The sequence below is a fragment of the Saccopteryx bilineata genome, chromosome 8 (genome assembly GCF_036850765.1).
Source record: "Saccopteryx bilineata isolate mSacBil1 chromosome 8, mSacBil1_pri_phased_curated, whole genome shotgun sequence".
Classification (NCBI taxonomy): Eukaryota; Metazoa; Chordata; class Mammalia; order Chiroptera; family Emballonuridae; genus Saccopteryx; species Saccopteryx bilineata.
In genome coordinates, this window is record NC_089497.1 from 12,214,330 (window position 1) to 12,231,314 (window position 16,985).

At 36.3% G+C, this 16,985-nt stretch overlaps 1 protein-coding gene across 20 annotated transcripts in view; it reads left to right on the forward strand.

Annotated features, from left to right (window-relative positions):
- ROBO2 (roundabout guidance receptor 2) overlaps positions 1–16,985 on the forward strand; it is a 1,433,919-nt gene that overhangs the window by 1,286,873 nt on the left and 130,061 nt on the right. For 16 of the 20 annotated variants that reach the window (XM_066241946.1, XM_066241947.1, XM_066241955.1 and 13 more), the window contains exons 6-7: positions 8,123–8,250; positions 13,145–13,156. In XM_066241946.1, coding sequence (XP_066098043.1) covers positions 8,123–8,250; positions 13,145–13,156 — 140 coding nt within the window. The remainder of the gene's footprint in view (positions 1–8,122; positions 8,251–13,144; positions 13,157–16,985) is intronic. The other 4 variants (XM_066241954.1, XM_066241962.1, XM_066241957.1 and 1 more) reach the window with 1 other exon arrangement.

Here is a 16,985-nt window from a genome sequence, read left to right on the forward strand (position 1 = left end):
TTATCTTAAGAAACCCAAAACACTAATTTGAAAAAATTTATGCAGCCCTATGTTCACTGCAGCATTATTTACAATAACAAAGATTTGGAAATGGCCTGCAAGCCCATCAGTAGATGAATGGATAAGAATTAGCTGTGGTACCTAGTGGAATACTACACAGCTGTAAAAAAGAAGGAAATCTCACTCTTTGTGACAGCATGGCTGGACCTAGAGAGCCTTATGCTAAGTGTAATAAGCCAGGCAGAGAATGACAAGTACCATATGATTTCACTCATATGCAGAATCTTATAAACAAAATGAACAAGTGAAATAGAGACCGACTCATAGAGAGCAGGCTGACAGCTGTGAGGGAGAGGGAGTGTGGGTGCTGGGTGAGTGGGGTGTAAAGATTGACCAAAGAAAAGAGAAAGGAAAAACTCATGGACACAGACCACAGCATGATTTTTGCTGGAGGGGTGGAGAAAGTGGAGTAGGCTGTAAGAGAAAGAAATTGTGAAGGATCAAGACTTCACTTTGGGGGGTGAACACACAATATGGTGTACAGAGATGTGTTGTAGAATTGGGCACCTAAAGCTTTATAATGATTTTAACTAGAGTTGCCTCAATAAAATCAATTAAAATAAATAAAAATTAAAATAATTAAAAATTAAAATAAAGTTCTAATTATAAAATTGTAGTGTTTAGACCTTTGATGTTAATGTTGGATATTATTCAAACATTTTTCTTGATGAAATAGTGTTATGATCATATCATATACATTTTATCTTAAAATTAGCTTTTATTTTACACTTTTTGGACCTAATTTATTTTATTTTTGCTGTTGGTTAAAATTGAATTTTTTTCAACTAGGCAACAGGTTGAAGGTTAACTAACATGTGGTTTCCAGTTTAAACCATACATAGAACGAGAATGGGTCTGAGCAAGTTCATTGTCTTTAAATTATTATCTCCTTTGAAGTATAGATTCTTCCAGGTCCTTCTGCAACGTGGTGTTAATTGTGGTCATAGTCATTTAGAAGAGATTAAACACAGAGAAAATGTTTTGAGATTTTAAAAAAAAGTGATGAGAAGTAGGTACAAGTTAAACAAACTCGGAGTCCAAGTTCAGAGAACTGAAAAGAAAGTGATACTTAATGCTCAAAGAGTCCCCTGAGGGCCCTGGCCGGTTGGCTCAGCAGTAGAGCGTCGGCCTGGCGTGCGGGGGACCTGGGTTCGATTCCCGGCCAGGGCACATAGGAGAAGCGCCCATTTGCTTCTCCACCCACCCACCCCCGGCTCCTTCCTCTCTGTCTCTCTCTTCCCCTCCCGCAGCCAAGGCTCCACTGGAGCAAAGATGGCCCGGGCGCTGGGGATGGCTCCTCGGCCTCTGCCCCAGGCCCTAGAGTGGCTCTGGTCACAGCAGAGCATCGCTCCCTGGTGGGCAGAGCATCGCCCCTGGTGGGCATGCTGGGTGGATCCCGGTCGGGCGCATTGCGGGAGTCTGTCTGACTGTCTCTCCCCGTTTCCAGCTTCAGAAAAAAAAAAAAAAGAGTCTCCAGTGTGGTTAGCAGCCACGGTTTATCCTGATGAAAAGAAGACGCTCTTCCTCTTCCTGCATCTATGTAGTCTTCATTTATTCCTTCATGAGTAAACTGATCTGGATTGCCTACTGGGTTTAATTCACTATACTGAGCTTTGAGGGCGTAACTGAAGACAAGTGACATAGCTAAGTCTTTGTGGCACTTAAAATCTAGAGGTGTGGACAGCTTGTAAACAAGTTAGTCATGTGTCAGGATGAGCAGAAGTCTTTAGCCTGAAGGGAGAGAGAGTTTGTGAGGTCCGGATGTGAGGACCTCAGAGATGCAGAGGCGGGGAGAGCCTGAAGAGTCTGGGCTTGAGGGTAAGAAAAGGGGGCAAGACAGGGCTGGCTGGCTGAGCGGAGACCAGAACAGGAAGAACATATAGGCTGGGTGTGGAAGTTTGGACTTGTGGGTAAGTTGAACATTTATTCATCTACTCTTGATAGTTAAAGGACACACAGTACAGTATCATATTACCTTGCGGTTTTGCCAGGCAAATGCCATGGAAAGGCAGTGGGACCAGAAAAGTAAGGGTATTGGTAGGCAACGTACAGACCATAGAATTTGAGTGAGACTGAGACAGAGGTGGTGATGTACGGTTGATAGCAATGGAGGGAGAGGTTCAGTGTGTAAACGGACTAAGACGGTAGGAAACACCTGTGGTTATGGCAGGATCAGGCATTTGATATCAAAGATACGGTCTAGGGCTCTACTATGCGACCATGGCCAAAGTGAGGCTGAGACCATACCGCTGGGGAAGGAGAGCTGGCTGGAATGAGAGGAAGTGCTGGCAAATGCCTGCTGGCATCGATTGGGTAAATTTAGTACATGCTAGGTTCCAGTCTCAAAACTAGAATTATTGACTCATTTAATGCTTTAAAAAGACCTAAGTCATAAGTCCTATTAATTACTATTTTTTTTTTAAAGAGAAAGAAATTCTAAAGAATTTCTGTTTGAAACTGAAAACTGGATGATATTTCTGTTCAATGGACTAAGACTTTGTTTCCTTTTCATGAGAGAGGATAAGTAACTCAGTTTGAAAATATGTATTGAGCACCGACTGTGGGCCAGGCATTGAGGAACTGTTTCAAATGGCAGGGAGGATGGTTTCCTCTCCCTTCTTACTCCACCCTTCCACCAACGCTCAGGAGAAAAAAATCAGGCTTCCATTAAGGCATGGGAGTGCGAATAAAAATCTGAGAAACATAGAGGATACGGGAGTTTTACAAATCGACGAGCAAGTAGCTCAGAAGGTAGAGGGAGAATTTTTATGGCAGAGGCTGTAAAAGTTTTGGGAGAGGTTGTATCAGAGAGGATGAAGCTCACTGCAGAGAAGGAGAAGCACGAGAGCTGATGCCGGGAAAGGATGGAAACCATGCAGGGTTCAGACTGTACTACAAAAGGCCGTGAAGTTTACAGCTGTCCACAAATTTGCCAACAGAATGAATCCCTGGGGTCTCCCTTGTCTGTCATAGATGTGGAGGACGGGAGAGACAGAGGCACAAACAGGGTGGCCACAGGCGGCCGTGATGGAAACAAGAGGGCACTTTGGTTTCTGGGTGAGCACGATGCTCTGGTCTTTCTGGGAGGACTCAGCTGCAGGTTGCTTTAGTTGTTCAAGCTCCAAGGACAGGCTCTCCTTGCCAGGTGGTGGGTGCCCCAAAGCCCTGGCTGTAGTCTTGGGGCCTAATTACCCTATGCTCTGTTATCTGTACTTCGTCAAGTCAACTATTGTTATCCTCTTGTGTCTGTTTTAAAACGTCTTTTTGGCTTGTTTTCTCTCAGCTTTTCAGTTGGAACGTGTCCTGCTCTCTCAGCTGTGCTAAAGGCGGTGTAGGAGAGAGGATTTTCATCTGTGGGTACAATCTTGAGGTGATTTAGTTACAAAAGTAATAGATAGTAACTGAAGTATATAATGACGCCAGTTCCTATTCTCATCATTGAAGTCCTTACCAAAAAAAATGGACACAAAGATTTTTTTGAAAAGCAAAGCTATATAGATTCTTAAGTTTTATAGGTAAGGTATCTGTTATTGCTACAGGTTGACAGGGGTTGGAGCTAATAAGGATAGCATTTAAGAAAAGACAAGACGGTGTAAAGTATTGTGCAGTTAATTGAAGCCGAGTCAGATGCTTTCACTTGGGCTCTCGCTAGGGGCTTCAAGAACAGAACAGAAAGTTCTCCTCAGAGGCCACCTTGACTCTTAAGATTTCCATGCAAGTCTAATCTCCTGGAATGATTTTGTCACGTTTCCTTTCTCTTCGAGTATTGCATTAATTTTCATTTTAAAAAAGCTATCCAACCTTTTATGCTGCTCTAAAGTGGCCTGCGCAAAAATGCTGGGGACCCAAAACCTGAAAGAAAGGTACAGGCTCCTTGACCCAAACAGTAAATGTTAGCCTGCATTATAACTGTGGATAACAAGGAGAATGTGACCCAGGTTGGCTATGGCTCATAGTAAGCTACACTGATGTTCCTTTGCCAGCAAAACACTAATGGCCGTTTGTGTTTATCTTAAGGTGCCAGACCTCAGTTGTGATTTAAGAGCTTAACTTCAGGATTAAGAAAATATCACCTGGCACTTAGGTTGCCAAAAGGCACTTGTGAGGATTTTAATAACAACTATGGCCTGTGGAAGGATATGGTTTGAAAAACTGTGAGCCGAAAAGTTGTTTCAGGAAAACTGAGAAACTTTTCCTACTTTTAGCTGTCAAGAGTGAACGAAACAAAATGATTTAAATTTCTCCGGGAAAGTTTGTTTTCTAGAACAGTACCTTGATTCGAAGTTGAGAGTTGTTAAAATGCTCTTTTCTGACCATTTGAAATACATCATCACTGACTTCTAAATGGATGTATCTCCATTTCGACTAATCTATACAGAGGCATCATTAGTTTAAGGATGGGTCTTTAATTATCAATGAATGATTGTATAAGATTAATAAGTGATTGTTATCCTAAAAATTCTTCTGTTTGAAGCAGGCAGTAAACTTAGTGACATTATCAGGTAAAAGTTACGTAATTAATTTTGTATTGACTTTTGGAACTATGGAATGACTGTTACTGTAGACATTTATTTTCTGAAAGAGTCTAAAAAGTATAGGGTGGTCTTCAGTCATGTGGACTGAGTGCAAATCTTTTGAAAATTAAGTGCGAACTTTTCCAGTCTCCCTACAAATAAAGAAACGTAGAAAATGGCCAACAGATATATGAAAAGATGCTCATCTTCTTTAGCTATTAGAGAAATGCAAATCAAAACGGCAATGAGATACCACCTCACACCTGTTCGATTAGCTATTATTAGCAAGACAGGTAATAGCAAATGTTGGAGAGGCTGTGGAGAAAAAGGAACCCTCATACACTGTTGGTGGGAATGTAAAGTAGTACAACCATTATGGAAGAAAGTATGGTGATTCCTCAAAAAACTGAAAATAGAACTACCTTATGACCCAGCAATTCCTCTACTGGGTATATACCCCCAAAACTCAGAAACATTGATATGTAAAGACACATGCAGCCCCATGTTTATTGCAACATTGTTCACAGTGGCCAGGACATGGAAACAACCAAAAATCCCGTCAATAGATGACTGGATAAAGAAGATGTGGCACATATACACTATGGAGTACTACTCAGCCATAAGAAATGATGACATCGGAACATTTACAGCAAAATGGTGGGATCTTGATAACATTATACGAAGTGAAATAAGTAGATCAGAAAAAAACAGGAACTGCATTATTCCATACGTAGGTGGGACATAAAAGTGAAACTAAGAGACATTGATAAGAGTGTGGTGGTTACGGCGGGGAGGGGGGAATGGGAGAGGGAAAAGGGGAGGGGGAAGGGCACAAAGAAAACAAGATAGAAGGTGACAGAGGACAATCTGACTTTAGGTGATGGGTATGCAACATAATTGAACGACAAGATAACCTGGACTTGTTATCTTTGAATATATGTATCCTGATTTATTGATGCACCCCATTAAAAAAATAAAATTATTATAATAAAAAAAAATAAGTTTCCTGAAAATCTTGGAGCTGTTAGTGGTGAGCAGACCACTGCTGGAGCATCATACGAGATTGTCCTCAGCAAGTACACAAATGCAAGAGCTACAAATGCAAATTTTTGCCTGAATAGAATTTAAATAAGTTTTGTACACATTTTATCATTAAAATAAATGTTTTAATATGTTCTATTTAAAAAAAAAAAGACACGTAGACATCCGTAGACATTAAATGTTTCCTGGTTCAATTCATAGTTTTTACTATTGGCCAACTTAATGATTAATAAAGTACGTAGGCAGTAAAAGTTTAAGTGCTCAGTCAAAGCATTGGTTCTAGAATTGGAACCAGATATCTTATAGTAAGAGGTAGTAGGTGATTTCAAAAACTAAAGATGTTGAGGAAATAAATGTTCATCCAGGAAAAACAAAGTTGCTTTTGAGATGAAATGGCCCTTCAGAAAATTTTGCTAATGTAGAGCCACCACGTAACCCAATAATATACAGAGTTGAACTGAACATGGTAAAAATTCCACTTTATAATGGCATTTGTAGTGTATTTTTTGTTGTTATTTTCTCCTTCCAAGTTCTAAAGCCACTGTGGATGCCTTGGAAGGGGAGGTCCCTAAATTATCTAAATTATATTCATAAAGGCCAGGAAATCATGAGAATTTCCCACATAGCAGTGTAATGTACATGCAAGACTTCAAAGTAAGAAAACTGTATGAAATGTGGTTATATTATAAAATGTTACCATTTTTCAAATCTGGTTTGATATTTTTTATAGAAAATCCAAAAAAAAAAGTTTCTTCAGGAGAAAGAAATAAAATAGATTATTTTGTTTAAACTGGGAAGTGCTTTTAAAATACAGCACTTTGTTCCTTAACAAAAATTATAATATTTTCTCTTTTGAAACACTTCTGAGATTATTCATCGAATAGACGATCACACTCACACACAGACACTTGCACACAAACTGTTGTTTTAAGTATTAAAATAAATGTATTTTGTTTTGTTTATTATTTGGCTGAACAGATGGTAATGGTTTTGACACAATTCAGTTTTTTTTCCTTTTTTTTTTTTCCTTTTTCCTTTGGGGGGGAATAAAAACTACACAAAACCAGAGCTTCTTTTCCCACTTTGTCACAGCTGGTTACCAATCAATCTCAATTCACGGTACAGTGATGATAGCACATGTTGTCCGGGGGCCAGATCTGAATGGGCTGCATTTTTCAGCAGTGTTTCATATCAGGAAAAAAAAGGTATCTTTATGGTGGGGACTGTCAGCACACGATTGTACAACTGTCATTAATCAAACCTGGCAACAATGACTGCATTTATACAAGTCTGAGACTGGCAGATTTCACAATCCAAATCACCCAATTTCTATTAGAATTTCCTCACCAGTAATGTTTTTCATCTGTTTCTTTTTTCTTCCCCCTTGTATTTAATTAAAGTCAGATGGTACCTCCTCCATGTTGTTGATCATACATAATATTAAACCATGTTTAAAAAGTTGCTGTTTTCTACCAAAGTATGCTCCAGTTACTTAGTATTTTCATCGCAACTATTTCAAAGGGGCTAAGACAAAATTGGGGCGAAATTTAAGTATGTTAAATGGTCCAATTTAAGTACGTAAGGTTTGAAAGGATGTGTACGTTAGTTAATGCATTATGAACCTCCGAGGATTACATTTGGTTTTAGGTTGGTACTGAGAAAAATAATGATAAATTTTGTTTTGACACTCTGAACACAACACACAGAAGTGCACACCTGCCCAATGCACATGAACCAGCACAACAAACACACACATCAAATGGAGGGGGTGTGTGCTCCTCTATGTGAGGAAAATAAATGGGCGTGCTGCAGACACACTATCTCAGTCTCTTTGTACCTCAAGACAATCTTAGCATCTTCTATACAAAGTGGCGTTTGGAAACAGACATTTTCTCTAAGTCATTTATTTTTGTCAAATCGTATGTTAAACTGTTGTGAACTGTAAAGAACTGTTTAAATATAAGAAACTATTATTCATAATTTCTCATTTTACTCAGTCAGTATTTGTTCTCTAAGGAAAAATGAACATTTCTCCAGCTACCCAGTGTAATAATGTAAAACATCAATGAAATTACTTTTGGGCGTATACCAATTTATCCAGAAAGAAATACAAGAAAGAAGGCCACATTTATTGGACCTGTGGAAATATTTAAAAATCTAATTGCTTGTGAAGTATGTAGTTTTAGGAAACAAACTGTTTCAAAGAAATCATGATCTTTTTTTTTTTTCAGAAAGAGCTGAGAGCGTGCACTTCCAGAATCACTCCAAGGCTTGTTGATATTTTAAGAGTTAATGTTGCTAATTTAATAAAAATCAAGACCCTTCTTAATTCTTGTAACCAATGCTTGTTTTGTCAATTTGCCAACAACTCAGAGACTAAATTCCTCTTTAAACATTTGAGCTACCTTATATTCAAGATACCTAAAAAAAATAAATCATATATTTGAATCCAGTGTAACTACATATACCCCAAACAAGTTAATCAAGCCATTTTATATTCTACACAGGTATGACATTAAAGATGACTACACGCTGAGAATTAAGAAGGTCTTGAGTGCGGATGAAGGCTCCTACATGTGCGTCGCCGAGAACCGGGTGGGAAAAGTGGAGGCCTCTGCTACCCTCACAGTCCGAGGTAAGAGACCGGCGAGGTGCACTGTGACTAAACCAGCAGACTAAGATTTGGTTAGCTGGGTGAGTAAACTCACAATCTAAATAATAGCTTACACCGTTTTACTATTATATTACAACGCTTGGATTTTTGTGTCCACTATATTATAATTGAAGTAAAATTACTTTCAAAACTGGGTTCAAAGTGATTAATTTTTATTTAATAAATAGCAGCTAATATGATTTTTACATAAATCTTAAAAAATAGATGAGTGACACAAATCTTTTATATTTCCATTGCTTTGAGCTATTTACTGTTTTTAAATGTCCCTACTTTCAACAGGACTTGGTCTTTCTGTTGACTACTTATTAGCTTGTCACCTGATACTAGCAGAGAACTATTTTGAAATTTATTTTATTTAGCATTCAAATCCGATCTGAAAAAAAAAAAAAACCCCAAAAAAACTAACATTGCTTCTGGAGGTGAATAATGGAGACAAAACGGAACTCCCATGTTGAGCAGATCTGATTTAGAGAGTGATTTGTGAAGTTCATTGGCCTTAAATAATTGAAATAGTCTGTGCCTCCCCTGTAATAACTTTTACTTTCTGGATGTCATGCACATTCTCAGTCATGCAATAATGTTCGTAATAAACTCCCTAGAAAGTGAAAGACAACCTTATTTAACCCTACAGCGAGCTAAAATGAACTAAGTCTCTTCCTGGTGGTGCACGTTGATCCCCGTGAGGAAATTCCATAGCCCAAGGTACCCAGTAGGACCAGGTCGACAGCCACACTTTCTCTTGCCAAATAGATATTTTCCAGGGCGTTGGTTACTCTCTCTCCGGGAGCTTCAAATAGAAACAGGCGAGCACATCCCCTGCGCAGTCCTGCAATCTTCCGCCATCCTAACTGATGCTGCCCCCTCCCAGCCAGCCCGATAAGGATGTTGGCTGCGGACCCTCATCCGGGTCTAGGTTACAGCTCACCCGTCTTTAGTCATACCTCCTACTCTTGTGCAGCTTTGCTCCCAGGAGCTTTTGTAAGATTAGGGGAAAGTTTTGGAGGAATACGGGCTGGTGATCCTCCACAAGGTAAGAAAAATTATTTTTGTCAGAGCTACAATTTGGTATCAAATCATCAAAACAAACAAACAAAAACAAACAAACTCACCTTCCTCTGGGTAACTACTAGAAGATAGGCACTCTAGATCCCTGGAAAATATTTCTGATTTCCATAATTTCAAATTTATCCATCTCTACCCCAATTAATTTACATCTTCTCTCCCCATTTTGTTGTGGACTGAGATACAAAGAAATTTAAACAAAATTGATAAGCTAGTTGATGAAAAACATCTTTATGCTTCATTAGGTAACAGATCATAAAAACCTATGGTCATGTGCCAAATGACTATACCTACTGACCCTATATGGTCAAAAGCAGAGCCTCTGTCAGCCTCTTTAGTTAACCTACATTCTCCGTGGTGATGTGATATTTACATGTATATTGGTTTGTTTTTCTCTAGGCAGTCCTTTGCAAAAACAATTCACTTGACCAAATTTCCCCCAAAGTTTAATATTTTGGTTTTGTTTGTTTATTTTTTTTCCTGAAGTGAATGGAAAAATAATAATAAACAAGCAATCAAGAAATGTTCCATTGAAAAAATATTTGCTGACTAAACAAACGGTGAAAGGATGTGAGGAGCTGTTTGTTTCTAAAACCAGCAGGGTTTCTTTACACTTGAATGCTTGTGAGAATGAGACTTGAAGTGGTCTGTTTGCTTTAAGATTTTTCCCAGCTAATTGTGTTCCTAATTTGTTGAAAGTTTCAGGTTTAACATTTCATTTAACAAGGCACGCTCCTCCTGCACGGACATTGGAAGCTAACTTACAAAAATAATAGAAAGACTTGTTAGTTTTTAATAGGATTAAAAAAAATCACTAAATCTTAAATGTTGTCTTCCCTCATCTCTGTCCTATAGATCAGTGATCCCCAACCCCCGGGCTGCGGACTGGTACCGGGTCTGTGGGCCATTTGGTACCAGTCCGCAGAGAAAGAATGAATTAACTTACATTATTTCCATTTTATTTATATTTAAGTCTGAATAATGTTTTATTTTTAAAAAATGACCAGATTCCCTCTGTTACATCCGTCTAAGACTCACTCTTGACGCTTGTTTCGGTCATGTGATACATTTATCTGTCCCACCCAGTCCGTGAAAATATTTTCTGACATTAAACCGGTCTGTGGCCCAAAAAAGGTTGAGGACCACTGGGCTAGATGGATTAAAGAGTTTAATCTATGTGAAATATATGTATTATTCGTTTAATACAAACCTGAAAACAGAATTAGAGAAAATAATTTCCACAATACAGTAGAAAATGGTGTAAAATACTGTTTAAAAATATGTTTTTATTACTAGGAAAGCAGTTGGGGTTTCTCATGCTAAGAGGTTAGCAGGAAAAATATACAGTATTTACGACTTATTTTTTTCTGTGCTCATTTTTCTATGCACACAAATGAAATGATCAGCCCTTCCCTGTCTTGTTTTATTAGAATAGGGTCAACTGCCAAAAGGCCACACATATTTTCATTAATTTAATGCAGGAACACAGTTTAGTTCAATTTGCTGATTTTGAAAACATTCACCTGTTTTTTTTTTCTTCTTCTTTTTCTTTCAGGATGAAATGTTGCTATGTAACAAAGACAAGAGGTTTTATTGTCATGTTTCTGCTAAAATCATGATGCTCATTTTAGCCAATTGGGGGAAAGAGAAAGGAGTTCTATAGTCCATATCTGAAAAAGTGATTTACTCATTGGTTGCTTTTCCACATCAAAAAAATAGCAAAAATGGGCTATAAAAATATACTTAACCACAAGTAGCTCCTTTTGCTGTTGTGACAGACATAAAATTTGAAAGAAATAATACTAGACAATAAACCTCCTAGCATTTATATTCTAATCAAATAATTCATGATCCGACAGAACTTTTTAAGTTGGCTTTAAAATGCATGAATGCAAGCTGCATACTTGTAAACACAACCTCCCCACACACACACACACACTTTTCAGTTGCTCAAACAGGCTTTGCATTAGTTAAGTCTTTGTTAGAATAACCATCTCGCTTCTAGGGCAATACAGCCTTAATTTTTTAGAACCTACCCTAGACTAAATGAAAGAGAAATATGTTTTATTTCTTTAGAGAATGATTTCTCCCCATGGTTTCTTCCTTGTCACTCTTCAGTATCACAGACACAACATGCGTCTTTGTTCTTATATAAATATATAGGAAACATTATATTTCAGATTCGGCATAGGGGGGCACCTGAAAAATGCAAATTTGAAAATGAAAGAGTTAATTTTCTACTGAACATTAGCAAAATCAAGAAAAATCTTTTCAGAGTAAGCCACAATTTTATTATGTTAGTCTGTTGTCTTGTTCTTGGTTATTATTTTTGTGCCCCCTACACCAAAAAACAAACAAACAAACAAACAAAACAAAAAAAAGAAAGGAACCGAAAGAAAAAGAAAATGGAAAACATTTGTGTATTGTGTTATTTTTTCTCATCCTATTACTATAGTTACCCTATCATAGACTATGGAACATATCAGAGTTGCACTAAGCTAGACTTTTCATACTGCTTCTATAAATACTTTATTCTCTGGACTGTCTTAATCTCCCCATTTTAATTGTGAATAATACATAAGAATCTCACATAGAAGCAACTCTAGTTATTGTTCAGGGATTGCACAATGCTACTATTATGATGTGTTTGTTGAGTGAATATCTGAAATATGGTTTGAATAGCCATATGTATCTCTCCACGCCCAATGAGACATCATCAAGACAAATTGCTCATCAGATCTAGAGTTACAGTTTATATACAATTAGACCTTTAATCACTGGGATACGGGTAAGACCCTTGTCGAATAGTTTATATTTTTAATGTAAGATTTTATAAAACTTTAAATGATACTAAGTATATTTCTTCTTCACTTAAAAAATGGGACCGTATGTTCTATATTTATTTATCCATCGCCTTTACATAAAGTGGTTTACTATCAAAACTGATTTGGCATTATTCACTTAAAAAATGTTATTCAACCCATATGTGTCTCTTATAATTCCCTTTGCATTAAAAATAGAGGCAGCCTATTAATGCCGATTTGAGTGATCAAAAGCTACATATGATAAAAATAATAATAATTTGTTGAAGCAGCAGTTTAAAGCCATTCTCAGTGTGAACAAAAATCAGCTTGTCAGTCATTGCTTCCTGCCCTCTGACAAAATAAGAAAAACGCTTAACAGTAGTTAGGGACTGCTCAGTTGAAATCTCAGAGGGTGTTCCAACCTATTTGTTATATTTTCATCCACCCTGTCCAGGGATGAAAAGTGATGTGATCTTAACTTATTACTGGATGAAAAGCAGCATCAGGGGCTTTTCTGTAGTCCTGTAATGGTCCTGACTAACCATGCTTAAAATCCAATTGCTATTTAAATCAGACAGGGAGACCTTCTTTTATTGACATGACATTTGCTAGTCTGTGACTTGAATGGTTATAGTCACCGGGTTCTTAACGTAAGAGTGCCACAAAACTGTTTAACTCTAAAAGAGATCTCTGAACTCATAACTATAGTAAGAAATGACGATGTGACTTCATATAAAATCTCTCAAATTGCTTACAGTTAATCCTGGGATGAAAAAAAAATGATTATTTTCTTAAAATTACATTAAGAACTTTCAGTTTTATCAAACTCAGACATCCTGCTCATACTTGAATTATAACTAGAAATCATTCTACTGTCCATACTTAAATGTAACATTACACATCATGCATTCTGATAATTTTCTTTTCTTTCTTTCTTTTTTTTTAAATTTCTTTTTTATGTTCTCACCACACCATTGTAATGTCTACAGCTCGCCCTGTTGGTAAGTAGCCATCCTTCTATCCATTTGGCATGGCTTTGTACGATGCTTCATAACTCATGTATAGTAGAATTTGACAGAATAAAATATACTTACTCACCCATGTTAAAATATTACTTGAAGGACTGTCTTCTGTAAAAGTTGCTCCTGATCTTTTCATCACTTTGACAAATGATTTTGTACTGACCTTTGTTACTTATCAGTGAATAGGTTACAATTTTCTTCTAAAAGAATATATGAATGATTAATATTGTAAACTAACTTTTCATATGAATGAAGAAAAATACAGTACTACCTTTATTCTTGTATATATGAAATAATTATTAGTCATGTTTAATATTCAAAAGTTAGTTACATATGAATTATATTAAGAAGTTCTATTATTTTATGTACTTCCTTTATTTTAAGCTGCTTGGGGTCCTTGCTTTTGAGGGCATTTTAACTGTTGCATATTTATTATCTGCATGCCCATTTAAACAACATTTAGTAGAATGCTTCAAGTTATAATGTATGGTTATTTATACTAAGAAGAAAAGGGAGAGATAAGCCATGTTCTTTGGCATGAAAAGTTTGTGGTTTTAATATATTTCATCCTTCATTTGCCTTTGCAAGATTGAGGTTAACAGCTTTGTTTGCAGTAATGTAAGTGGTCATTATTTTTAAATATTTGGAAGACAAATTATTTTTAAAGTCATTAATTTAATAATTTTTCTGCATTTTTTTAAAAGTGTAGCTTAACTTACCAATAAATGTGTTTAAGGAAATAAAATCTTGGTAACTGTGATTTGGTACTTGGTAATTCATTCTAAGTAAATGAATATTTGGATGCATAAATGGATGGATGATTGAATGAGTGAATTAATCTAGTACCATTTTTCTTTAATACACCAAGTTATACCTCAATGATTTATTTAATTTAACATAGGTTTATAAATGGTCCATCTAATTTTGAAAGCTTTCTTAATATACTGGCTTGACATTGTTTGATGAATACTAGTCCAAACTCATAAACATTTTTCCTGTTAGTTGAAACATTAACATACTTTATTATTATATAGTATATTCTTACGTAGATAGAAAATACAGAAAAATAGAACTTTGGTTTCCCAACATGAATTTTTGCTATGCCATTTCTGAGCAGTCTTTTTTTTAATCAGTTATTCAATATCCCTTATTCTCAGATACTTTGTCTATAAAATGGAGGGAATAATACTGACTTTTCAAAGCTGTTGTAATAATGAATTTAGTTCAAAATTGATACTTTATGTGAAAAATTTTGTATACCAACATTGGTTAACATAATCTTAGTTTCTGAGACATATTATTTCACCTTTTAATGTCTTTTAAATATAGTTTAAATTATTAAATTGGTCATGCTTTTTTACAATTGATGCCACTAGAAAATTGAGGAATATGTTATAATTTTCAAGTTCTTTTTTGTATTTATATGAATTCATATTAATGTGATAACTTTGCATCTTATGGCATGGCATCTAACATTAAGAAGTGAATGGGAAAGAATAAAATAACAACTTTGTAAACTAACATGAATAATCACACTTAAGTTTTATATTTTTACATATAGAAACCATATGCCTATGAACCAGGACCACATGATTTATATTATTTCTCAAGTTCCCCCCAAATAAAACAATTTGTTAATGATTTCAAATATATTTAAAACTCATAAATGAAATATACATTGATTAGAAACTGTTATCAACACAGAATATTGAGATGTACTTGTCACCTACAATGCATTTCAAAAATTATTTCTGTTTTTTTATTCTTGTTTGAAATGATGTCTTAAATTCTCATTGGACTGGAACTAAACAATAGCTTCTTGACACGTTGTACTTTATTCTGGGGAAGTCTGTCATTGCATAAATCTATCTTAAATGACTTATGACAACGTTCAGAAATATGAAGAACTATACTTTAAACTTGACAACTACTATTAATTTTGAAAACTGAATAATAGATATGCTTTTATTGGCTCACCAAAGAAGAAACTAATAATGAGGACATTAGCCTCCTTTTTCTTCGCATCAACTTTTTACATCAATTTTAATTCAGGAACTATGGATATGTCAACTTTTATTGAAAGGTCAGAAGATACCTATCAAGTAAAATCAAATTAAATATTGAAATAATAAAGCGCTACATCAATATTAATATTTGTTACTGGTCTGTAATGTGAGTTTTTCAACTGTGAATCTTTTACTAATAACCGGTAGGGTCTTAGACAAAGTAAAAACTACAGAAAGGGGAGAGAAATCTAGCTTCTAATTCTGGAATAGAGTAGCTGAAGCTGTAGCTACCAAGAACATAAAATTTAGAGAAAATTCAGTGAGTAGTTCCTAACTAAAGCTTTTAAATGGAAATTAGAAATATATGCGGATTCTGGAATACTGATCGATTCAAAAACCAATCGCTGCATTACATGCCAGATACTTCGTAGTCTGTGTGGATATCCATTTAGAAATCATTATAAACTCCCAAATCGGGAGTTTTGTCCAAATGCATCACTCCTGTGAGCTGCGTTTGAGATAAAGAGTTGGCGACACTGTACAATTCACAACTGGAATAAACACCTTCTGGCCCGTTCTTTGGAGAGTGTAAGAATAAGTCTGAATAGAGAGGGGGCCTCAGTGTAGAAGTTTTTACCGAAAACTGACAATCACATGCTTGCCAGTGGAAGAAAGCATTCTCCAGATTTCACTAATTCATCTTTCATGTCATCAAATCTCAAAAAAAAAAAAAAGAAAAAAAAAGAGAAAGAGAAAAAGCCCTCTCAATAAGGATCCAACATCCTTATTTGCTGGTTGCCACAAATTCTAGACAAATATCGTTTTGATAATTACAAATCCACCAGCCCTTTTAGTGGTTTTGACTTTATACTGTTCCAGGGGCAGTCTTTGTATGAGAAGCATCCTAAGGCATAGCCAACCAACAAGGCTACAACAGTCACTTGTTTCTTTGACAGAGGCTTCCAACAAGGTACCTGACAAGAAAATGATCTAAATCAGGACAAGTAGCTTGCACCCTATACCCATCTGTCTCATTTTCAAATGGAAGTCTTTCCCAAGCTTAAAAATAAAAGAAGAATTTCTATTTTGGAGATGGGCAACACATTTTTTCTTTTTTTTTTTTGCAGCAACTCCAAACATGATGAGTAATTTGGAACGGCACTAACTCTTCTCCCACCTGCCTTGCTTGCAGCTCTGAGCCCTGCTCCGTTCTGTGTCTCAGTAGCGTGTGCTAGATGCTGGCTGGCTCCAGGATGGAAGCCCAAAGCTTGGCGCGTTAGGAGACGCTTATTTAAAATACCAGAAAACAAACCGACAACATACAACTTTACAGAAACTTCCAAGTGTTTCCTAATTTAGGCACTCAAATGCATGTTTCCTTTGGCTAGAAGAATATAATTGTCTACACAAGAGTTCATAAGTATTGAGAAATACATCTGTTTTTGACATAATTCTCATCTTTCATTATTATAATTTTGGAGAAGCAACCCCTATTCTAAACAGATCTCTAGAAGGACAATCATTTAATTGCTTAATGACAAAAATTCAATATATATTCATTTGAGTTTAGGTGGAGTTTCATTATAGCATGCTCTGAAGCATTTTATTGAGGCTTTCCAAGGAGTTTAATGATATGACGGTGTGAAAAAAAACTTCATTCAGCCTGACCAGGTGGGGGTATAGTGGATAGAGCATTGACCTGGGATACTGGGGCCCAGGTTCAAATTCTCAGGTCTCCTTCTTGAGCTCAAGGTCACTGGCTTGAGAGTTAGATCACCCCATGGTCATTTGCTTGAGCCCAA